This window comes from Cynoglossus semilaevis, chromosome 5 (assembly GCF_000523025.1).
Source record: "Cynoglossus semilaevis isolate Cse_v1.0 chromosome 5, Cse_v1.0, whole genome shotgun sequence".
NCBI lineage: Eukaryota > Metazoa > Chordata > Actinopteri > Pleuronectiformes > Cynoglossidae > Cynoglossus > Cynoglossus semilaevis.
In genome coordinates this window covers 14,114,395-14,140,362 of record NC_024311.1, presented here as the reverse complement: position 1 = coordinate 14,140,362, position 25,968 = coordinate 14,114,395, and the positions used below count along the sequence as shown (strand labels likewise).

The following is a 25,968-nucleotide window of genomic DNA, read 5'->3' as shown; positions in this document are numbered from 1 at the left end:
AATATTCTTCCACTATGTGGCAGCGGATAGCTACAAAGACTGAACTAAACTAAAACGAAGAGAAACTCAAAGCTGTTGAAGAAGGTTTTTGTACACATCTTTCTTCAATCCCTGCAGGTATACAGGTATACAGTGTGGTGTTCAACTAAACAGGCCCGGGTTGCACACTGATAAGTAAATATTGTGTAAATGAATACTAGAAGATCATTCTGTTAAATTTCATATACTATATGTGACATGTTTGTTTGGTAGTGCATCAAAGGATTTCTGTAATGTAAAATTCGGCCAAAGGTGGACGGTGAATTTTTCTCTTTCTCTTTGGTTCAGTCATTTTTTACTTTTGTTCTGCAGCTGCCTTCTTTTGATTTTCCTTTACAAATCTACCAAATTTCACGTCATAACAACCACGGAGGACAAACAAAAGGCTACAGATGCGTACAGTACCTGGCACTGAGTATAAACCATTGTCATTCTATACGAAGAGTCTAAATTCTAAATCATGGAGCCTGTTAAGATGCCTTATACTTTCTAGGTGTAATAAGGGATGCGCACACACATACAGTACACACACATCCTAGTATGCACAGACATGCATATGTGTGAGTACCTGCATGTGCACACGCTCCCACCTGTATTTAAAACCTCCATATTCAGCAGTTTATGGGTGATGTAATACATGTCCTGTAATGTACCATCAGCATATTTAAACGCACCTGCCTCAGAAATTTATGATGAAAACCAATCCCTCCCAGAACTCGGGATGGTGTGAGGAGAACCGACGGAGTCTTATGGTACATTTTGACGGTTCCCCGTAATATTTTTCACATGCTTTCTGTCTTCACATGTGGAAGTGTGACTCTTCTCACCTCACTTCCTTTATTAGGCCTGGAACGGGGTGTGAAGGGAGCACTCTCTGAGCTCAGCTGCATACTGCACACAGTGATGTACTGGTGTGGAGCGTGAGGAGTTGGACTCTCACCAACAGAGATGCAATTTATGTTTGTAGGAAGTGTACAGTTTGAGAGTAATTTGCATCACACAGAGGACGATCCAGCAGGAGCAGAGTGAAGAGTAAGGAGGAGGAAGAGTGATGGTTTGGAACGCTAGTTGTTGGCTCCTGCACATGTGCTGTTGGACCGAGACGAGAAGCAGAAGACATTTTTATTTAAAAGTCTTCGTGAGGTGTAAACAAATATTAATGAAATAATTATGTCATGAAACAAAAGACTAAAATACATTATCGCAGGTAAATGTTGCTTTTGATCAGGAGTTTACCCTGAAATCACTTTAAGATGAAGATCATGATTATTTTTCCCTCTGAAGGTCCTGCGTCTTTAAGCTGACTGGTCTGCCAACGTCTGTTTTTCTACCAGTCAAGGCTGGAATTTAAACAATGATGAGACGAAAGCTGCAGGAGGAAGGATTTTCTTGCAAAGAAAATATGAAACATACAGGGATGTATGGAGTCAGGAGCAGATAGATGGAGGGTTCGTGTGAATTAAGATAAATGACATGTGAAAGTCATACATAAAGGCTAAAATGCTTTTATCATTTTCCACGCCATCTATTGGGGAAACGTGGGTATTGCAGGGAAAAGTCTGGCAGGCCAGATTGCAAAACTGAATGGCACACATCCAGCCCCCGGGCCTTAGTTTGCTCATGCCTGTTCTAGGGGGTGACAAATATGTGGATCCCCCACTTCACCCCCCTCAGAGACGGTGTGTAGCTGTCTCTTCTCAGATTTGATTTTGTTTACGTGATAGTAGATTATTTCATCTAAACCACAGATTACAGTTTACCTTGAATCCTCCTCCCCCCTGAGCCCTGGTCATGCTGGTATTCCCTACGATCCTGAGCCTTGAGTTCGGGAGCACATAAAGAAAACAAGAACATTTTTATTTTGTCCTGTGTGCACCTTCCGTCTCATTACCCTGTCCTGAAGCCTCAGAGGCTTTTTTCCCTCTTTTATTTGCCCTTGCAATTGATTTCATGCTGCTGTTATTTAGTGCCAGCCTTGAGCTAAACCTGAACCATACAGCAGAGCTTGATGTGGTCTGACAGGCACACATAACATCAGGAGTCAAGAGGGGTGGTGGGGGGGCACTACATCATTTAGTCACATGGAGTCACTTTGAGGCGCACTTGGAGGACACTGAGTGACATGTGCACGGGAGCTTGGACATATACAAAGATATACACCCAGAACAGTTGGTACACTTGACTTAAATATGTATGTAAATGACGCTTACAACAGACGCCAGAGGAAAGAGAAGTACAACGGAAGAGGACACAGAAGGGACGCTGAGAAAAATGTTCTTGTTGAATACTGAACTGGCAACCACTCGCCTGCTTTACCCAATCAACCCAACCAGCTCACTCAGTGCCAGCTGCTCAATTCCAGTCATCATACATTGCTCATCTGTGCTAACTGCTAATTAGTGTAAAAATGCTAGAAGCAACTGAATGATTCAAGTGAACAGAGTTTTGGTTTCATTCCAGGGGAAGTTTTATTTTATTCCACTCTGAATTACCATGGTATAAATAATAATAATAATGTAAAAAGTGCTATAAATTAAAATTTTATGAAACACTTTAGTGAATTTTAGGAACATGAAAATACCGTAAATTGGAACCCAGTCAGTCGTGCCTAATTCAAATTTTCAGTCATTTTTTTTTTTGTTGAATAAAACTAAACTTAAATTAAAAAAAAAAGTTCTACTGATTAAATTGACACAGAGGTTGGGTTATAGTTTAATCAAAAGACTGAGAATAAATCCAGATTGGTTTTCAAAACTGGTAACAGGTTTCTGGTATCAAAAACAGGTATTTTATTGTAGGAGCTCCACCAAAGGTAAGACGATTTGGATGTCGTCCTATCATTTCCTCTATGATGGTGTTAGTCAGTCAATACATGTTTTTGTATTTTCTGCATGATAAAGTCAGGTGAAGGTAAATTGCAAATTCAAGATTCAACATATTTTTTTCTTTAAAGTTTGCCAGAGAACAGTAATTGTACCTGCTGTAGACTTTAAATTATAGACGGAATAAAAAAGTGATTTTGCTTCAAGTTAAGGTTAGTTATTTTCTCTCTCGCCTCACATTTGCTAGTGTTCAGTGTTAGTAAATGTCATCGCCGTCTCAATCTGTTCATATCAACATATCAACACGCACGCACACTCATGAACGTGCACAGTGCCTCCTTCTGGAAGTCTTGGGTGGGCTGCCTTTCAGGCTTTTTGAGAGACAGCAGGCTTTATTTAACAAACAGCTCATTGGAAATCTGCTGGTGTGCAACATCGCCGCCCTCTCAGGATAGCTGCTGACTTAATGAAAAGGACTTCTATGGAGCTCTCTGGGGAGGTCAGACATCTCTGTGTCCCTCTCTGGGTGTGCATGTGTATGTGCTTGTTAGCAGGAGTGTAAACCCACAATGCCGCTGGGCTCTTGTGAGATAAAAAAATTTCAACAACACTAAAAAAAAAAAAGGGCAAATGTTACCTGGTTGGAACAAAGTCAACGCAGTTACCAAACTACTGCACACAGAGAAAAGGCTGATACTGTTGTCTGTTTGAGCAGAACTTCAGACTTTCATTCGTGATCAATCACATGACTGTCTCCGCAGACAGCAGCAGAGAAGCTAACTGCTGGGCTGAAGAAAACACCAAAGCATCGTAGAAGTGTTGGGATTGTCACATGATGTTGTTTCTTTAAAATAACACAGTTTACTGCACTGGTCGTTGGATTCTGTGTTGCTCAAATGTCCCCACATGCCCTTAAATAGAGTAGTAGAAGACGGTCTCCGAAACAGACGGTCTCCGGCAGATTCTTGTCTCACAGGAAGTGCATCTCAAAGAGAAAAATGCTGAAGAAAAATGCAGCTAAAATTTCCACTACTGACAATTTTTCAACACGAGGACTGGCAGAAAAGTGTGCTGCGATTTTTTTTTTCTTAAGAACCTTCTACAATTGCTAACTTTTCCAGACTTCCAGAGCCCAGCTTTAATGTGTTCCCATAAGACTTCATTAGTTTTAACATGCGCAACAGTCCAGTCAGGGCAGCCGGTTAGAAACCATCTGAACATCAGGGAGGGGGTTAGGATAATCCATCAAACAGAAATAAAGGACACGGACACACACACACACACACGCCGATTCACTTTTGGTGGGAAGTCATTCATATCATGGCATGACAAAGGAAATTCTCCTCTGACAGCTTTATGGAGGGAGAGAGTTCCCCGTCTTCACTCTGTCACTTTTTATCAAACACATCCTCCGTCTCCTGACACTGAATATTAGCCTGCTGGCTGCAACCTGCTCTAATAATTTCCTTGCCAGTTTAAATCAATATGCAGCTCAGTATCTCATGTCTAAATCTGGTGATGCGATGGCAGCGCTTGTCTGGACTCCTCTGTATGACCCACAAAAATATTTTTATGCACTGTTTACTCCAGTCTTCTGCAGGCTGTCCATGTAAGTTACACACGACCTACAGTGAAGTACGAGAGCACAAGTATCTGAAGGAAACCCCCGAGGGATTAATAAAGTTTTATCTATCTATCTGTGGTTTGAACAGGGAAAAACATGACTGATTATATAACTAAGTTGTGGATGCAAAATGAATGACAAAAAAACAAAACAAAACATAAAAGTGATGAAATAATGACTATTTCATTTGAAATGAATGTTGGTTAAATTGTCACTGGTTGATGCTGCTGCTGTTATTTTATATTTGTTGATATTTTTGTATGTTTTGCCTTGTCCCAAAAGTTGTTGATTTGAGTTTTTGATAAATCTCAAATGAACAACTTGTATAAACGTGATGGTCTCCTCTAGTTGGTTTTGTTTTTGTTTTGAATTCTCCTCCTTACAGGTCGCCTCGGTGAACTAACTCTGTCCTCCTCACTCCTCCTCTACTTAAACACTATCTTGCGTCATGTCTTCATTCACATTGTCCATAAATCTTCTCTCTTCCTCCTCCTCTTCTTCTATCTTGACAACTTCCCAGTCAGAGTACTTCTAGATTTTTAGCTTTGAAGTCACGTTTCCTAACAACTGATCTGTATGTGATCTCTTTCAGATCATTGACGAAGAGGAAACGCAGTTTATGACCAACTGCCCTCCGGCTGTCACAGAGAGCACCCCCCGCCGCCGCACCAGCATCCAGGTGTTCTGGACAGCTCCCCCTAGTGGTTCTGGCTGTATCTATCTAAAGTATGTACAAAAAAACCCCACAGTACTGTTTGACATTCCAGTTAGCATGTGTTAAGGCTAAGTTGATGCAGGCCACCGATAATAGGGACGGCTTGATACCACTTTTTGGTGCCTGATAATGAAACTTGGATTATCTACCTATGCCGATATCAATAAAATAACTTCCCTGTTGTCCCTGTTTAAGTCAGGTAGCGAAAAGTTTGATTGAAGTTTGATTTTTTTGTCCAATGATTGATCCTGAAATTTTGACCAATAACAGACCGATACCGATCCTCAGTATCGGATCAAACTACCTCTAGTAGATATCATTAGAATAAGTGTTTACCTGTTGACTTGTTCACCTGTCCAGGTGTATGTACTGTGTGTCTGTTTCTATTTATCAACTGCAGAAAAGGTTTCCGACAGTCTTTAAAAAAAAACTTTGTCGGTCAACTCTCTCCGTTCACCGAGCAGCGTCGTAGTATTTTATAAAAATATTCAATTGTCTCTTTACACCATCATTTGAAGCTCTGGTCCAGAGCTGCTCGGTGCTCAATCTTCATTGGTGGTCCTCCGTGTGTGTGTTAGAATATTTGTGTTTCAGTGAGTGAACTCCACATCAGTATGTGGCAGATGATGTATATGTTGTTATCTTATCTCTGTCCCATTCTCTGTTAGACACTTTTTTCTTTAATTTGCAGTGTAGGCAGTTCTGCTCAAAGCTGAAATAGCTGTGATCTTCCACCCGAGGGATTTGTCTGTGCAGATATTCTGTAGAAATGGCAAAAAGTGCTTTCTCTCAAACTCACTCTATCTTACTTTTGTTGTTTGAGTTTTTTTTTTAAGTGCCTCGTTTTATCATTGTTCAGATTCACAACTAAATTTGTCCTCTGGATTTGACCCATCCATAAAACACAAGCAATAGGAACGAAGTGGCTTGATTAACACACGACAGGGCTGAGCGGCACTTCCTTTAACCACTAACCACAGGACGACCCTATCAAAGTGAATTCATTGACTTTACACCTTGTCTTTTTTTTATATTTGTCTCTCAATTTTTTTTCCACACCCAACGATAACAGTGTGATTGTAATTTGTACTTTTTTCCAAGACTTAAATTTAACTGTTAAAATGAAGATTGAGGTGAAACGGTGGGTGTAAAAGTGAAGTTGTTTAAATCCATCAAATCATTATTATGTTAAAGTAAATATTTATGACCAACCTAAAATGGCCACAGACAATTGGCTTTGTTTCAATGCCTGAAGGAAAAAAACAGATTTTTTTTCATGCAGTTATTTTTTATCGCGCCACAACAATGAACAAAACAGATTGTTCTCTACATGGGGCTTTTTTTTTGTAAAACTGCATTTGTCTCTGTAATTTTCTGCTGCAACCTCCCTGCCTCCACTTTAGATAAACGCTTCAACTAAATTATAGTATATAATGTGGGAGGCAGAAAATAGAAAAGACAGTTGTTTTGTGCTGATTAGATTCCATAAAGTAATTCTTTTTATTTTGTTTTAAAGCAATCCTGCCGCCATCAATTAGTTTTATTATAAAACAGAAGTTGACACAGTCTGATTGGCTCCTTTACTTTTTAATTAAATCTTTTTAATTAAACATTTCCTGCAGAACTCTCTATCTTATCCAGAGGTTCAGTCATTTAATGCTCAGCGCTCCACAGCTGTGGAAATTGAGCAGCGAGCTTTTCTACGACTATATATCAGGTCTGTGTGTACCGTAGCTCTGTTTCATTACATCCCACCCCCTGCAGGCCAAGCAGGGGTAAATTCAGAATGCATTATCAATTTTTCATTCCCACTTGGCTTCATGAAGTATTCATTACCTTTATTAGTTACACAACTGACTGACAGCAATCAATTTTCCTGCTGCGTTTCCTCTGGCCCTGCAACTGAAGGCTGATAACGGGAGAAATCTGTTGATTAATCTGGTCTGCTCTGTTGGGAAATAACAGTACAGTACAGGAAACAGGGCTTTATCATGTGTGCCACTGTGACTAACAGACTGTATGATCAGTGATTCAACTGTTCATTGGACAAATGTCGTCATGGACGCGTCGTCTCTAGGGTTTTGTTGTATAAATTCAAAGCTGAGGCTGAATTTCTTCTTTCTACCGAGGGACGTCTTCATTAGATGTGACAGATCAGAGCGGGGAGTTGTGGAATGAAGGTAATAAAATAGGGACTGTCAAAATCAATTAGTTCACCAAGATAATCGTTCCAAAAATCAGTCAGATAAAAAAAAAAAGGAAATTGATGTTATTGCACACGCAGATTGTTGAGAGCTGTATTTTATTATCCTTAATCTTTTGGCTGTTCCCTTCAGGGGTCACCACAGCAGATCATCTGCCTCCATCTCATCCAATCCCCTGCCTTTTGCTTTTACACCAACTGTCTCTCTGTCCTCTTTGACAACATCTCGAGATCTCCTCTGAGGTCTTCCTCCTCTCCTCCTCTCCTCTCTTCTGGCAGCTCCATCCATTCCCAAGATCCTTTGTCTGATACCTTCACTCTTTCTCCTCAGCACATGACCAAACCATCTCCACCTCTCCTCTCTAACTTCATCTCCAAACTGCTCCACCTTTACTAACTAACTCCCAGTGAAGATCTCAGCATCTTCAGCTCCTCCACCTCCAGATCAGACTTTTATCTGTCTCTGCACCATACGTCATAGCAGATCTCACTATTGTCTAATAAACCTGACCTCTCAACATTCTGGCTATTCTTCTACCAAAAGCCGTCCGCTCCTTGGTCCTGCATGAGTTGAGTCTCAATATAGAAAAAGTTTCAGATTTTTTCAGAAGTTTGACAGCCCTAATACATATGTCTGAAAAACAAAACAAACAAAAAACCTCCCTCCCCTACGTGCGTCAGTGTTTTTGTCCAGGAGCGGTCATGTCACCCTCAGTGAAGTGATAACGCCATGACAAGGAGTCATCGTGCTGTGTGGCCGGAATGACAGTAATCAATAATTATATCTCGGCAGTCCGGACAACACGTATCGATGTTTTATTCCACCTTTATTTAGAGGAGTGATAACTATCCATTTTCCTTGTCACTCTGCTCTCCGTTTCCCCTTGGTCAAATCTCTGCGGTTCATCTCCACGACCTCGCCTTTCAACAGCCTCAGAGCCCCCCCCCACCCCCCACTCTGCCTCCTTTTTATCTTCCTCTAGTTTTCATCTTCTAGAGCAATTCATGGTTTGACTCACATCAGCAGACCGATGGCAGAATAGAACTCAGGGAATAGAAATAGAAATAGAAATAGAAACAGGGAACAGATTGAAATCCGGAGCGAGCAGAATAGAGACACATGAGAGTGAAGTCAGTCCAGGGACAAAGGGGGGAGAGAGGGGAGGGAGGGGTGGCCAAATGTATAAATCCTTACTGCAGACGAGCTGTTAATGTTTGCTGCTGTTGCTTTAACCCTGGATGTTATAAAGGTGTTTGTAGTCCCCTGAGCAGCAACACCACAGTTTTAATAAAGACTTATTGATTCAAAAAAGAGTGTATCTCCTGTAACTGCTCAACAGGCTCAACGATTTTATCTCCCCGGGGTACGTTATGGGGATTCAGGGTGTTAGAGTGTCAATCTGTCAGGGTCTCCACAATCATTCATATCCTGGAAAAATAAAAAAAGCAAATCTATTTCACTATATATGTCTATATATGTTGATACATGTATAGTGAAATAGATTTGCTTTTTTCACTACACAGTATACAGTGTGACATATAATAGATTTCTTCATCCAGTACAATGGGAGTTACACACTGTGGTGTGGAAACGTCTAATATGGAGAAATCATCAGGAGTGACCATAATGGACAGGACTATAAATGAGCGAATGACAGTTGAGGTTCAGTGGTTGGAAATAAAGAGGTAATCTCAAAATGGTTTAGACACATGCTGAAAGGAGAGGATCAACATAAAGGATGAAGGACCACGGAGCAAAGCTGGAGATTTAATTTTCTCTACTTTGGCTAACACATTTCTCCCCCCACCCCACCCTTCTTCCCTTTCTCATCATCCTTAAGATTTGTCCACCAACTATGGCTCTAAGACAGAGTAGCTACATGTGTTATTTCATCACACTGTGGGGAGAAAATATATTTTTCTTGCAAACACTCCTTTACACTATGTGCCAAATGTTATCGCAGTACCTAAATAAGAATAAAGAGAAGAAACAGAAAATAAAAATATGACTTCTAATTTAAGTCGTTGTAGCAGTATGTGAAGGCAGTGAGTTTTATTGCTCCTTGTGCACATCTCTGTTTGTTCTGAGTAGAATGGGATTCATTCTATTAGAGTACACATGGTTATTATCTTCATGTTTTTTAAAATATTGTTGTGATTGTCAGCAAACCGTTTTTATTGATCCGAACTGAGATCTCAGGACTTAATGAGTTATAAGAAGCCAATAAATCTCAGTGAATACGTCTAAACGTGATTGGGAATGTTTTTCATTTTGTTTTAATTGTGCCGAGCTACATTAAGAGGAATTTTTATTACTCTGACCTGAAACGATTTAAAAGTAATACTTCATTTCTCAGGTTTAGTTCATAAAACAACAAAGACATTTATGTTATCTGCCATAAATATTTTGATTACATCAGCCAGTTCCAACTTATATTTAAACTGGCTAAACTTGTACAGAATACAGTTGAGTATTCATTTATTAGCACCAACCTTAAAAAGTTTTAATATTTGTTATATTCTTTTGACATCTTAACACGTTCAGGTTATTAAAATCTTATAATAAGAATTATAAGATCTGTCTCGAAAAAATATTTTCTCACATTGTACAAATTAAAAGTGTCAAGGACAAACAAAAACAGTTGAAATTATCCCAGTGGAAGTAAGGAAGCTTAAAACCATAATTCATATGAGCAGATGAGATCCGTTACGTTACCAAAAAATGTTAAATCTTCACACATGACGTGTGAAGAAAATCACGTGACATAGTGAAAATAAAAGTTTAAAAAAATGGAGTCTCCATCTCCAGGAGAGTAGAAGTTGGACAACCATGTGTTTTCTGGAAGCAGAGACTGAGAAACCATCATCATAAAGCCTGTGGCATCAGTGTACATGTGGTAGACAAATAAAAAAATGATTGCTTATATTAGAGCTTATCCGAAGAGCACAATTTCCTGGCCCCCAGAGGCAGAGCACGAGCCTGTTTTTCTCTCTCTATTTCCTGGAAACGTCTCCCTGTAAAACACCACGGTTATTAAGAAACAGCACATCTGCTCTGAAATTAGAAGTCCACGCTTCTCAAGTATAAAAGTTTCTGTGAGTCATATCTGGACCCAGCAGTGCTGCTCTGCTCCAGTGGTCAGCTGCAGCTACAGTAATTGATGGAGAGGCTCAGTCTGGTGGTTGGGCTCCATCAAAGGTTAGAGAGTGATGACAGGGTCAAGGCAGAGATCGACTCAACGAGATTTGACTGGAAACGTCTCACGCACTAATTTGTAGTGTTTTTAAAGGGTACACTTACAGCAAGCCAGGTTTTTTATTTTTGTTTTTTTGTTTTCCGTCTGTTTCTGTTGTGTACTGTAGTGGTGCACAGCTTGGTGGCTGTTGTTGAAATCCTTCCTGCACAAAATAATGATTCAGGGCGAGCAGGAAATCTGATTACACCTTACACAGAGAAAGTGATGGTGCTAGGTCTCGGGAAATAGAAATATTAACACTGTATATATTATTGAATTATCGATTATCGATTCTCACGAGTTTCAATACTAGTTAATAAATCAAAAAAGTGCATGCGTCACTTCTACATCTTTTATGGAAACTTACTACATACAGGTCATGTTAAATTGAACTCAACTATTCCATGTCAATATTGATATCTGTATTGAAAAATTGACAAAAAAGTAAAATCAAGTCGAATCAAAAATTCTACACATAAACAATTATGGTATCGCCCATTAATAGTATCTGTACACACAGTATACCTAACAGTGTGTACGGGTCAAAGGTCAGTGGTCAAGTGGTCATCCTGTCATATTCAAATCCCATTTTTTTATTTCAACTTCTTAGTGTTTTTCTCTCTTTCTTCTACACCTTTTCATAAATTCTTCTTTGTCATCTCCTTCTTCATCTTTCATCTCAGTTCGTTGTTGACACTAGAATGGGCCACATCTCCTCCAGGACTAGTCTAGGACTCCATAAAGTGGGGATTATAAATAAGTAATTTCGTCGGGGCAGATTTTCAACCAAATAAATTCAGATGCCAGACCTTTCCTGTGACTAAGAACCTAGAGGGTACCGCAAATTTGGACCAAAACATATGGATATGTTGAAAAGTAGTGAAGGTTTCCACTACGTCAATACACATTAAAATATATTCAAATTAGCCTGAAGTTTGTGAATAAACAAACGCAGATGATTTCCACAGATAATTTCACATTTCTTTGTTTTGAGAGGCCTGTTGTTGTATGGACACAGCTCCTGCGGACATGTGGTGATGTGGGCTGCAGGTTGCTAGGCTATGGCATGTGTCGAATTCCAATTTTGTCCTTTGTATTTCTGATTACTCACATCATGTTTTTAAATGAATATGACCGGGCCAATCCGAGGTGGTCTGGGGGCTGCATGTGGCCCAGGGGCATTTAGACATCCTGCCTAAAGTTAGTGAATGGAGCATGGAACCCCAGATGGCACCTGCGGACACACTCCTGTGGGCCGCACTCTTCATTCAGACCCCGGTGTGTTTTCCTCTGCCCACAGAGCCGGCGGACTCACGTCACATGGTGTAGTCACCGTTGCGGCTTTTCTCTTTTATCTTTCCATTTGTACACGGGAAGCAATTTATTTGTCATTTCCCTCTGGCGTTTGATGGTGAGGACAGCGCAGTGGTGCTTTGATGTCTTATCACCGTGAAACAGTGTATTGGTGATCAGATGAATGTCACAGTGTCGGCTGTCAGGGCGGTGTGTTTAGTGACACAAACAACTATTGTTGGCATAACGACTGGACCGAGTCAGACGGACTGAAGGATGGAATACTGGTTACAGAAAAAAATAAATAATTGAGGCAATTAAAAAAAAAGCTTGTTATTGAGTAGGCAAAAAAAACAGAAAAAAATAAATAATTGAGGCAATTTAAAAAAAAAAAGCTTGTTATTGATTAGCCAAAAAAATAGTAGGATGAAAATGTATTTTAATTTAATTTAAGTTATTGAAGAAGCAGATGGGAATAACTGAGGCTTAAATAGATGAAACAAAACGAACAAAAGCATCAGTTTTGTGCTCCTTTAATGACTTTTTTCACCTCCTATTCTTTAAACCACACGCGCACACACACACGCACACACAGTGTGCACTCTTGGCTTGATTGGGATCGGTGATGGCATGGATCCGGTGAAGTGAGATAGAATTTAAATTGGATGTTAAATAAGCATTACTCCACTTGATTGTCTGGCTGGCCGTGTGAAGTGAGCAGGCAGTGAGGCGCTGTGCCTGTAGATATGAGAAATTGGGGTGAGATTGAATTAAAGTGTGAACAATTAAAGATGTGCGTGTGGTCTCGTGTCCCTCACCCCGCTCTTACCCTCCCCTGCACTTTCCTCACCCCCAGAGTATAATTGTGAACCTCCTACCCTCCTCCTCCACACTCGCTTTTACACCACCATTATAATTTCTTAAATGAAAATGTGTGACATGTAAAGGGGGCGTGTCCAAGAGAAAAACACAGTCGCTGTGGTCCAGTGGTCGGAGGACTGGCTTGTTAACAGAGGGCTGCAGGTTTCAACTGAAATGTTCACTTGTTTTCAGCAGTGGTCAAAGGTTAATATGGAAAAAATATCCAGAAAAACTTGTTTTCAGCAGTGGTCAAAGGTTAAACGTGTGTATATGTGCGTGAATGTAGTTTTTGTTTTTATTTGTGACTAATCCAAATGATGGAGTTAATATGGAAAACATATCCAGAAAAAAGTATTCTTCTTATTCTACACCCAGACAAATATATGCTGTGTTTCAATATACTTTTATATGTCCCGCCTTATACGCAGCAAATGTACCTCTGATTGGCTCTTGCACTTTATTGTTCTACCTGTTTATATGACGACATCAGTTCTAATTGGAATCTAATTGTGCGTGGCATTTTTTCTTGGTCTCAGTTTTATCCATTGACAAACACAGATCCCAGATCCACGATGACTTCCTACAGTATGTTCACATCATTTTCATACCAGAAAGAAAGGCTTTGGACTGGGTATAAGGTGAAAATAAGAAACAAAAAAGTGGATGGAAAGTGGAATTAAGAGATTCAGATAGAGTGGGTAACATTAATTTAATTTAATTAATTAAAGAGCCCATATATATATATATATTTACTAAGTTACATTTTGCTATCCACAGTAAAATATTGTTAGGTGTAAAACTATATTTCTCAACTATGTTAACATTAATTTAATTTAATTAATTAAACAGCCCATATATATATATTTACTGTATATTTACCAAGTTACATTTTGCTATCCACAGTAAAATATTGTTAGGTGTAAAACTATATTTCTCAACTATGTATCACTTTTGTAACTGTTTTTTTTTTTTTTGGTGGGCGGGGGGGGGGGGTAAAACTTCCCTTTGCTGAACAAAGCTTTTATAGAACTGTGTGGTAGTCGATGCTTTGGGAATAGCTTTGGAACATTTTCTTTATTCCTCTATTTTTAGGTGCTGCTGTATTTTGTTTGTGATCGTCTCTCCATCCACCAACCTGATCTTATACAGCGTATCACTGCAGCCTAATGCAGCTGTTCCTTTTGTGGTTTCGTGTGGAGACAGTGAACACCCTCCTCTGAAAAACGCCCTATTTAGACACGTCCCTGTGGACTTTCATACCTACTTTGTGGGTGTGTTGAAAAAAAGATTATCACAAAAGAATCTGTCCTTATTCTCTGTTCTTCAGCAGGTCAGGGGCTGATCTGAGAGACACTATTTTTTTGTGCATGTTTTATATATATTTATATATATATATATATATACAGACACATTTGAACATTCCTGCCAACACATTTTTCAACTTTCTCTCCTTGTCTTTCTCTTGCTTCAGAGCCAGCATTGTGCAGAAGAGAATCATCTATTTTCAGGATGAAGGTCCACTAACGAAACGAATGTGTGAGAAAGGTATGGAGTTAAACATCAATCATCTCTTTCTATTTTCTGCCCCGTTTCTTCATCGTGTCGTGACTGACAGCCCTCTGTGTCACTCTGACATGTGAATGATGGCAAATGAGCGTGACCAACATCATGAACTAATCTTCTACTTTCCTAATGCCCTTCTCTTTTGTTAAAGCTGCCATCTTCTGCATGATTGCCACCGCTCTCATTTCCTGCCCACACTTAAACGCAGGATCCCAATGTCCCGGCTTTAATGGACTCTCTCTCTCTCTCTCTCTCTCTCTCTGACTTATTTCCATTCATCACTGCTCTTCCCTCATCTTCTCGTTTATCTGCAGAGTCACTGTACGGAAACATTACGGAGAAACCTCTGCTCGACTGCTGCGCCTGTGGAACCGCAAAGTACAGAGTCACCTTTTTCGGGAACTGGTCGGAGAAAATTCATCCTAAGGACTATCCCCGTAAGAACACACTCCTCTGCATTTCCTTTTTATAAATGCCTGCAACAAATCTTCCAGAAATTGGGAAAAGGGGCGGAGTTAACACTGATACAAACTCTGCAGGACCTAGAAAGTTTTTGATCATTTATTGAACACTCTCCTTTTCACCTGCAGTCACAGTGCGTAGGAAATGCCAATGGTTTTTCCCACTTGCCTGGTTTAGCCTCATGGCTGCTAAGCACCGCTGCTACTGGGACGTGATGTCCGTATAACCTTGAGATAAACTGCTGGGATCTGAATGGACTCCAGGATTACTCTGGCTCTCTTGTCTAAATCAGGCCGTTGCCTGTTGGATCAATAAAGTGTTTAGAGTGGAGTAAGATAAACCCCGAGATCGAAGAGAAAACCCTAATTTACTGCGTGGTGTAGGAGGAGTCAGTTTGTGACACACACACTGGTTCTTCAGCCCTTACCCAAACTTTAACTATGTTATACCCTAATTCTTACCCCAACTCAATCTAAGACTAAATCTTGAAACTCAAAAGAATCTCCCACCCAGCAGGGACCACCAAAAATGTCCTCACGGGGACAAAGTCACACCACAATGATAATATTGTCCCTAAAGATGTCCCTCCAGTATCATTTTGCCAGGATTACACACAGACACAGACACAGCAGGTGGATTAACATAGAAGAGAACAGAACAAAGCGAGAGCTCACTGTCTCATCTGATTTGTTGGACTCTAAAGATAGGCTTCACCTTGTTCAATGTCATCCACTAGGTAACTAGTCATGATTAACCTGCCCAGATTTAACTGCATGTTGTTAACGTTCATTACTACATAAAACCCAGATTCAAACGGGTCCAGAAAGCAGCTCTTGGTCCAGTGCTCCAAACCAGAGTTTGCCCTTTTCTGTTCCCAAACATTTGCCACTCTTTTGCATGTCATTATTCTATTTTTAGCAGACGTCCTAAATGTGCAGCAGCCATTGACCAGTTCTGAGACACACATTTCTAAGACCCCAAATTTTCCAGCAAAATGGGCCAAATAGCTAAGCTAGTGCTGATAACCTTGACGGTTCTCTTCCCATTCTTCCTTTTCTCTTCCGTCCGTGTACGTAGTTCTAGCCGAACATGCGAACATTTTAGTATTGATGCAGAAGAGAGCAGCAGAAAAAAATAGTTACACGAGAAAGATGCCGTACGCAACCGGACCAGACTAACCTGAAAATATATGCAACAATACATTTTCTTTTAAGGACAAATGACCTACAATTAAAACTTAATGACGTGACCTTTAAAATCCTCATTACAGACAGAGCTCAGTTATTACTGTTGATGCTAACAGACAGTGATTTAAAGTAACTCTACATGAACAGAAGTCAGTAGAAAAATGGTTCCGAGGTTGTACACAGTGTAAATAAAAGAATAAAAAGTAGGTTGTACACAGTGTATGGAGTCTGACCCAAAGTCTGAACCAAAACATTTGAAAAAATAAAAGAATAAAAATCAGTTTTCTGAATCAGTCCATTACAGACCTGCATTATTTACAACTGGAAGTTGGACTTGCAGTTAGCCAGTTGGACCGAGTTGTTTACTGACACCACAAATCCAGTGAATAGTAGCCTTGATTTTGTCAAAGACTACGTTCCACTTCCAAAACCAGGCAAGCACTTCCAGATGTGTACCACAGATATGTTTAGCTAGCTGGCTAATTTCAAAGTCGCTAAAAGCTTTTTTTTGGTTTCTCATGGTAGCCTACAGCTACTACTCAATGCTATCGCGGCATCAGTTAGCATGTCCTTCTTAAACCCTATATTTTTCTGGTTTATCCTTTATCCTTAGGGAGACACCATAACTGCCCTAATCTGGCAGGGTTTACCCTTTTATTGTGCCCTGCATTAACGCATAAATATATGTGATCTGCTGCGATTCGTCCTGTTTCCACTTGGCAACACCATGACACGTCAGACCAAAGTCATTGAAAAGACTAAACAGGCCCAAATATGGGTCGTTTTAGGTGACAACCAGATTACACTTTGCCAAGGGCACTTCCTGTTAGCCAGAAAAGTCCAGCTATGTGGGTCACATATGCAAGTTTACACAAGTTTATAAATATACAGTACATACAATGAGAGATTGGTAATAGTTGTTTTTATATACACAAATAACATTTTTGAGAGATTGGTAATAGTTGTTTTTATACACAAAGACCATTTAATATAATGTATATTTTGTACCTTAGTAATTCATTTTACACAACATTTTCATTTTTTTTAAATGAAATTATTTTAAGCATTTTTGAGCTAAAAGAGCTGGATCTTTTCAGTGAGCCGAGCCATAACAGCCGTCTCTCTTAAAATAGCGTGAATTCCCATCACTAGAAATGATCACTTCACAATTCCAGTTCCCAGAGAGACCAGTACTGCGACAATTAGTACTCCTCCTAACGGCCCTGTACTGCATGTTTACAACTGACGCTAAAGCTGATCCATCCCAGAGCTGCAGGTTAAATTAATTAATCCTCACTGATGTGGCCTACACCAATACCATGGACTGTTGGCCTCAACCCCACTTTGGTTTAAGAGCTATATAACCATGTAGGAAAGTGATGTTGTAAATGTAAAAGACTGTGTTGACTGTAAAATTCCAGCAATCTTTTAGCCTAATTACAGACTTTGATGTCTTTTCACTGGAGATGGGACATCTACCCGCATGGAAAGTGTATGTTTTATGTTTATGGCAGCTGTAAAATCATCAGTCTGTTTCCCGGCTGATGAATCAGGACATTATCTCACTCCAAACACATAATGTTGTAGAAGGCAGGGGGATAATATGAACGTAAGACGGTAATACAGCCATATGGGACGCTCACACCGACAGGGAAATCACTCTGGCATGTTTATGGTATATCAGGATATATTCATTTTCAACCTCAGGTGATTGATTCCACTGAGATCCTGTGTTTTGAAGGGGGAAAAAAATCAAGTGCTTAAACGGATTATTTTGTTTTTCTCTCTTTATTGTCAGGGCGTGCGAATCACTGGTCGGCCATTATTGGTTCGTCCCACTCTAAAAACTATGTGCTGTGGGAGTACGGCGGCTTCGCCAGTGATGGAGTGAAACAGGTTGCTGAGCTGGGATCTCCTGTTAAAATGGAGGAGGAGATCAGACAGAAGGTAAGATTCTTCACAACAGGCCAGGTCTGGGCAGGGAGGAGGGTTTGAAACCTGGACAGTTTGATCATGATCATGCTAATCTCTGCTTAACATTACCACGCCTGCTTTATACATCTGCCTTACACGCAGAGGGTTCAAGCCCCAGAGCAGCTACAGAACTACATACTTAACGGCGCCTCCTGTGGCAGCCTGTGTCTGTTGCAAAGAATCACACTGTGTATTTCCCGACAGTGGGACTTCAGTTTAATTCTAATTATGCAGTGGTGTTAATTATCATAGAAGGAGCAGGTGGCTTTGATCAGAACCTCGGACATCCATTTGAACAGTACGCTTCTTTTTTTAGAGCAGCACAGGAACCTTGTCGGCCGCAGCAGTGTGTGTGTGTGTGTGTACACCGGTGTTCATGGTTGGATGAATTGCTCTGACACTGTTGTCCCGTCTGATTAGCGCTTTCAAGCATTCATGCTATTCTTAGCCTTCCTTGATATTTGCTGCTTACGCTGTACAGATGCACCAGACCGTGGTTGGAGCTGAGAGTGGAGGGCTGCAGCTGGAGCACAGGTGGAGGTGCTGTGGTGTCATTTAGAATATCAGCCACTCGTGTGTGTGTGTGTGTGTGTGTGTAGATCATGTCATTCAAACAATGTTCATAATTATTTTCTTAATTAAGTGAGTCTTGTCATGATGTTGAAATTGAAAAGGTCGAATTATGCGGCCTACACTCGGTCTACATCACCATGGTGGCGCTGCGTGAGTTCCGGCCCACACTGTGGATGCAATTACTGCCTTTTTTATTGAACTCCAAAACTCATTTTCACCCTTTTCCTTTTGTATGATTCATAAAACAAGCAGCAGATTTCGACATCTCTTCTTCTTCTATTGTTCTTCTGTCAGTCTGAGTCTGAGTTAAAATAAACCGTCCAAATGGAGCAGATGTTCCTGCAGATCATTACAGCAGTGGGGTCTCTGTTTACAGTACACACAGGTCCATTTACTAGTAATCAGTCAAAGTGGTGAGGATGATTTCCTTTTCAGTGGTTTTTCAAAGTACTCGATCTTTTGTGCACACCTGTTAATACTGCAGTAATACCCATAAAGTCCAATCCTTCCTAGTCACAAAAGGTCAACACTACAGTAATCAATCAATTAACACGGTCACAGATGCAAAGCTCTTCAAACTGTTGAACACATGCAGATCTGGTTTGGTTCTGAGGACAATAAAGCAAAAAAGCAACACTATATCAAAAGTAAACACCAGGGGTCAGCAGTCGTATATGTCGGAGGAATAGAAATACTTTTTTTTTTTACAATTATTATTTCATGTTTGTTTTGAAATCCAGTTGCAGTCCTGACTGGGTGGTTCAACGGGTCAGATTCAGCCCCTGACCGCCAGTCACTAGTGTACACCTTATCGCCACCTACTGGCCTAATCGTTATAAAAACACATTGGTTTGGAAAAGAAAAAAGATAAAAAAATCCATTGAAACAGTTTTTGTTCCATTGTGAACCGAAAACTATTGTTTTAACATCAATGTGAGACCGATCTGTTTGGTTGACCCCCGCCTCACCTCCCCCAACTCCGACTCCAAGGATTCCACGTTAAGGTCCAGACCAGTTGTGAGTTAGAATCCTAGTTCTAATCACCAGAGCAACAAAGTCCAATCAATTTTCAATTTTTGTTGATGATCATTGGTGCGTCATTTACTTCAAAGGCACCGAATGAATTGAATTTATTGTGAGGCTTAATTTTCCCTCACAATCGACCGCAGGCATGTGCACTAATCAGTGTCTGCTGAGTCAATATTCTGATGCCGAGAGTTAGGTTTCATACTCGTGAAGGTGAAACGTTCTGCTCTGTTCTGTAACAGTCATTGAAGAACTGAAAGCAGAACATGAGGAGGTTGGACTCTACAGCGCATGAAGAATAAAAAAGTCACTTTTTTTATGTCTTTGTCTCGCCTCAGAAAGAGAGATGTCAGGAGTAATTATTCATTCCTGAGGTGGGATTGGCTGACACAAAAATACCGGGTGATAATTACACGAGCGATCAATACAAGACTTGATTGGTCTGAAACTAAGCTGCATGGAATTATTTACTCTGTGTGAAGAGGCGATGAATCATTCCCTTGAACGTCTGAAGGCCGTCTGTGCAGTGAGAATTAGAGCACTTTCCTATTGTTGCACCGTTCGGTGTCTAACATCGCTCAACTGAGAAAGCGACTTTCATTTCTTTTGGTATTTTTCCACTGGAAATGGAGTCTTATTCACACAACCATAATGTTTTAAAATAAAAAGTAAAAAAATAATAATAATACAATTTTCAGTCAAGAAATGTGTTTGGATTTGTAACGTGATTCATTTGACTAATTAATTATTACGGTTAAGCCTTTAATCTGACAGCCTTTGTTTCTTCTTTTTAATCTTCAGAAACAAAGATGTAAAAATAGAAGAATATGTCATTTTCCTAATGAAATTATTGTGGTTTAGTTTTGTAAAAAAAACAATAGAAAATAAAAGGAAATATATAAGGAAATACAGTATATATACTATACACTGTAATGTACTGAGGAAATACAGTATATATACTATACACTATCTGTAATGTACTGGTTGTTTTTTTTATTGTTTTATTGAGCTCAATCAGGTTTATTTAATCTATTTGCAAACAAATACAATTTTAATAATAATCAAAATCAGATAGGCCTAAGAGCCACATGTGGCTCAGGAGCCATAGGTTGTGGCCCCCTGCTGGAGAGAAACAAAGACTTCCTGCACGGGAAAATGTACAGCATAAACATTGTTTTGCCAACTCTGACTCCAGAAGGCTTTCTCAAACAAAGAGGATTTAAAAAAAGAAAGAAAGAAAAAAACTCAAACTGATAAAAAAAAATAAAAAAAAATCCAAAAACAGCCTCCCCAACAAAACCGCTGAGGCTTGGACTCGACAACACCGATGACAGGATTTTCTATTATAAACCCAGAGCGAAGGTAATTATTTGACCGAGAAAATCAATCAAATGTGGAGAATTGAACATGCATTCTGAACGGCACCAAGGTGTGGAGAAGTTGTCGCCGGTTTGTTGAAAGATTGGCTCGTTAAAAGACATTAAAAAAAACTAATGATGCAGGAAAACAAGTGAGCACAAGTCGTTTAATTTCCTCTAATCTGCTGACCTTTTGCTTACAGGAAGCCTTTGTAAAGCAAGATAGAAATTCCACTGAGCTCATTATCAAAATGTCAACTAATTATATTAGCAGTTAACACGATAACACTGATCAGTGTTTTCATTCTTCAGGACAGACTTGGCTTCGCAAAAGAATGCTAATTTTCTTACATTAAATCTTAAAGTTCGTATGCTAATATTTTAGTTTGTCGTATCTTTGACTGCCTTCTGAAAACTTGTCAAGTCAGACACATATTTCTCTAGTAGATGTTGTGATGTCACTTTATGATAAATATTTCATTGAATCATCTTAGACTGGAACTTGAAGTATATGTTGCATCTCAAATACTCTCTTTACTTTGTAAAATCTGAAATGCTGCCACACATCAGCTTTTAAGATAGGGGGCGCCAGTTGTTGAGCTGTGGTGCCAGTTCAGCTGTTAACTGAACCTGGTATGTCACATTAGACAAAAGAGGCTAGTTATTGAGTTTGTATTGATTATGGATTTTTCTGAATAAATTTAAAATTGTTCAAAATTTAATCACGATGCATCAAAAAAAAAAAAAAGAAAGGAAAAAAATATATAAAATTGCCACAGCTAATCATATTCATGATTTCATTTCTAAGCAGGACAATTTTGGATTTTTATTTCACTGATAGTGTGGAAGCAGACAATTACATCTGATAAATGATGTGTGGTTTAAAAACTAAAAGTTTATCAATTAAAAATGGAGCTATCCTAGCATCCGAACAGACGAATGTGTTATTAAATCCATCTGCCATTGGAAACCACCTCCATCCAGTCTGTGACACAGCTGTGGAAAGTGCACCTTGATAAAGGATTCTGCAGGCATTTGTACAGAGCAATAATGGGGAAAAAGCCCTCCCACACTGGGAACAGGAAATAAGAGATTTCATAATCCATCTGAGGCCACAGCCCTGGTCACTGGTCCATGGAGACAGTCTCATTAAAACTTCTCATTAGGGGCAGGCTGAGCCTCTGTAATGACTGAATGCATATACAAATCACAACAATGGATCCTGGCTGCATCTCTGTGCTGCCAACTCCTCTGATAGAACCATTTGTACTCCGCAAATTGAACAGTTTTTCACATCTGGTTGAGACTGCCAAGACAATTTGTTAGAAATAATAAAAGAGAGGAGGCATGCAGCAAAGACAGGGCCAAGCAAAGAGTCAATACAAACGTGCGTCTTTGACAACAGGACATAAAAAGTCCAGCTTGGACAAATGTCCCACTAAATACATGATTTTTAAATAAGATAAGTCAAAGTCAGGCCTTTGAAAAAATCTTGGTGGAAAAAGTGAAAAACAGGAAGCAGTGTTTTTATATGAGATGATCCAGTGACGTTCCATTAATAACACTTAAATATTGAGCTTCTGTAGGGTTTCCCATTCCTACAGTGAGACATAACTCGATTTTTCATCATTCGCCTATGCTAGCGCAGTGGTAACATCATCTTCTGGGACAAACAAAGGAAGCGGATTAGATACATTCCAAAGTATGCCGTACAACCTGCGAATGGAAGTAAAAAAGTGGTCGTCTGCATATAGTGACGTATTCATCCGCTCAATTTGCCAAACTAGTTCCTTTGCAAAATTTGCTTTAATGTCATATGGAATGATGGACAAGAACTTTCTAAGAAATGTATGAGGCGGCAATGTAACCTTGAAACACTGTAGGTCGAGGATGTCGTGATTTCATATTAGATTAATCCAGAAGTTTATAATCCCACCATGCCTGCCCTTTGCGTCAATACAAAAAAATAATAACCAGCTGTCGTATACAGAACGCAGTAGTATTGCAGTGATAAGTTAGAATCTCTGTCCCTCATACAGTCCTCTTCTCTCTGTCGTCTTTTTACCCCACGTCACGTCCTCTGTGGACACCGTGTGTCTCTGTGTGTACGTGCTGCTGCATGTGGACGGCCTCGTCTCAGCTGGGTAGCAATTAGCTATAAAAGGGACCTCCCAGAGGATAAGGTCTTGACCCAAGCGTTTTAATCCAACCTTGCCAAACCGCGTCGGACCAAACCAAACCACTGTACGTTAAAGAGCGCTCAGAAATTCTTTCTGCCTCTCACAAACCCCTGATGGTCTCTGTGTCTGGTTTATTTTTTTCTACATTGTTTTCGCCGTGCCCTCTTAAAAATAGCAACTGCCACCATCTAGGAGGGAAGAGTTCTTTGGTTTTGGCTGGCAGTCCTCTAATGGTCTGTCAAGTTGGCTTTGTTCTAGCAGCAGAGATATTCCTGTTTTGGGAAAAAAGATTTATGAAAAAAAAAGAACTTAATGCCTGCCTTTCTTCCTGGGACTGTTATTATGATTGCTACAGCCACAGGCCAGTGTTGTTGTGAAATACAATGTACTTGCCAATATGTACTCTGTGTATTTCTGTGTTTATCTGATGGTGGAAGGACAACACTGAAGTTCAGAGGTGTGACTTCACTTCTGTCTGAAACTGTGACTCAGGATAAAAGCTGGATTATTGTGGCATTTTAAGCATCAGCTTTTTTTTAAAAAAAAGACGTCCCACTGTTGGGGAACTGCATTCAAAGAAGTGGAAATAGACGAACTGCATTCAAAGAAGTGGGAATAGATAAATAAGAAAATCTCATATCTTGATGCAGTTCATTTTTTGGAACTAAAAATGAAGAAAATCACATATCTTGACACACAACTAACATCCAATTAATTTAGAATTAAAAACTTAATTGGATTAGACAGATATTTTTCTGAGCTAAGGTCAATAAATTAACTCTAAATGTTGAATATATATATATAATATATAATAAATATATATATAATTAAAATACAGTTATAATTTATCTTTACTCTGCTATGACTGCCAGAGGATATTTTTTTAACCAAATTTAATTATCAATGCTCATATTTAGTAGTGTGTTGCATTAGTGTTTTTTTAGGAAAACTTTTTTTTTCCTGATTCCTATTTGAAACATCTTGTCATATTCACACACCTTCAACTTTCAAAGAACTTTGCACTTAGGTCAGATCAAAATCTTTAGCAGTTTTGGAAGTGGTTTTAACCAAAAATACAAAACATGAAAGAACATTTTTTGTACCTAATTTCAACCTCCTGAATGATATTTCAGCTGTGGACTGTTAAAAGGATCAATTAGAGCCAGCTCAAATACAAGAAAACCTAATTATCTGCCTGATCTTTTATTCATGAGTTGGCCTTGACCAATCTGTTTTCAGCACTGGCTCCCTCTACATGGGATATTGTCCTGTGTAAATGAGACAGCAGCCCATTCACTGCAATCTCCATATCATTTGATGGGTTGGTGACCTGCTGTCTGTCTCCTTCCTGCGGATGTGAAAGAGGAGGACAGTGGTGGACAGTTTGGAAAATCACCACAAGGCACTTAGAGACGAAACGCTATTTCGTTGTTCGTCGTGCAGCCCGTCTGATTTCAAACAACCTTGTACGTTTCTGCTGTCAACACATAGTAATCTTAATTACCATCGACATTATGATAGATCTACAGTTGCTCTTCACCAGTGTCAGGGACAGGCCAGTGATTTATTATCCAGAACCCCTGTCTCTGTACGGCTGCAGCTTCTGCTAAGTCCAAGTTATTACTTATTCCATTATTTTTAGTGCAGCATCGCTCATCTCTAATGTTGCATTATTTTGCCAGCAATGCATTCAAAAGCTCATTAGTTCATATAAGTGTATCTCTGCGTGTGTGTGTGCACTGCTGTACACAAATACATCGAGTACACAGGAAGGAGGAGAGCGTTAGTGTTTTTAGGTCAGGCTGACTTCACCCTGGATAGTACAGCAGACTGGATCCAAACACTGGCCACAGCAAAGGAAATTATATAACTTCACTTCAATACTTTTTGCGAGATATTAAAAAAACTGTTGTATACTGTTTATATTTTTATATGTTTATATAAGAAAATATTTTCTTTTTTCAAATTCTTTTTTAACTGAAGCCAGGTTGGACTAAGACAGTTGGGTATTCTCTATTCTCTATGTTTTTGGCAACAGAAAAAGACGCCAGGTTGGACTAAGACAGTTGGGTATATTCTCTATGTTTTTGGCAACAAAAAAGACACTTTGTACAGTGGTCCAAAATATATTTAACATAGACTTCATCGTCTTGCACATTTTAGTATGTAAATGAATGTTTTGCCTGCAGCGTGTTTTTGTTTCATATTTTCCTCCCATCAGAGATTATTCAGTTTTAATGTGTTTAAAGTCGTGGGTCGAGGAATTAATGAAGTATTCTGGTTGTCAGTCGAAGGAACAGTGCATCAGAATAAGTGGTGTCTGATAATGTACGGATGGTAAAGACACTACGTCAGATTAGGTTTACACATTTCTTTTCCCAGCGGTGACAGCATTAGCATCATCACACACCCCACAATGCAGCACAGCCTGAGGTACCAGTGACCCTCTTACAGAGCAAGTATTCAGGAAGTAAGAATGCAAGTGGGTAACAATGTAAGGAAGCTTAAAGGTGACAGGCAGCCTGAATTGGGTCATCAGTGGCAGTTACCTCAATTCATCTCTAATAATATCCCCTCGCCCTGGGCCCAGGTCTGCTGGAACTGCATGCATGATAACTCCGGCTGCTTGACGAATGAGTGTGCCGGTCTGTGCTGCGTGCTCCAAGACCGAACCGCAAAGGCTCAGACATTCTGCCATTGAGGAAATCCACGGTCAGCAAATCAATTTGAAGCGTTCTCGCAGCTCTGACTGCTCTGAGCGCGGGAGATTTTCCTGTCACCTTGTTTCCTTCCCTACGTGCTGAGATGTAAGCCTGCTTTGTTCTGCTCCGACTGAAGTGTCTTCACCTATG

General features: G+C 39.7%; 1 protein-coding gene across 1 annotated transcript in view; it reads left to right on the top strand.

Moving 5' to 3' along the window:
* Nucleotides 1-25,968, top strand: part of spon1a (spondin 1a) — a 48,318-nt gene that overhangs the window by 3,562 nt on the left and 18,788 nt on the right. The window contains exons 3-6 of the mRNA XM_008310638.3: nt 5,078-5,211; nt 14,265-14,338; nt 14,671-14,793; nt 17,804-17,952. Of these exons, the coding sequence (XP_008308860.1) occupies nt 5,078-5,211; nt 14,265-14,338; nt 14,671-14,793; nt 17,804-17,952 (480 nt within the window). The remainder of the gene's footprint in view (nt 1-5,077; nt 5,212-14,264; nt 14,339-14,670; nt 14,794-17,803; nt 17,953-25,968) is intronic.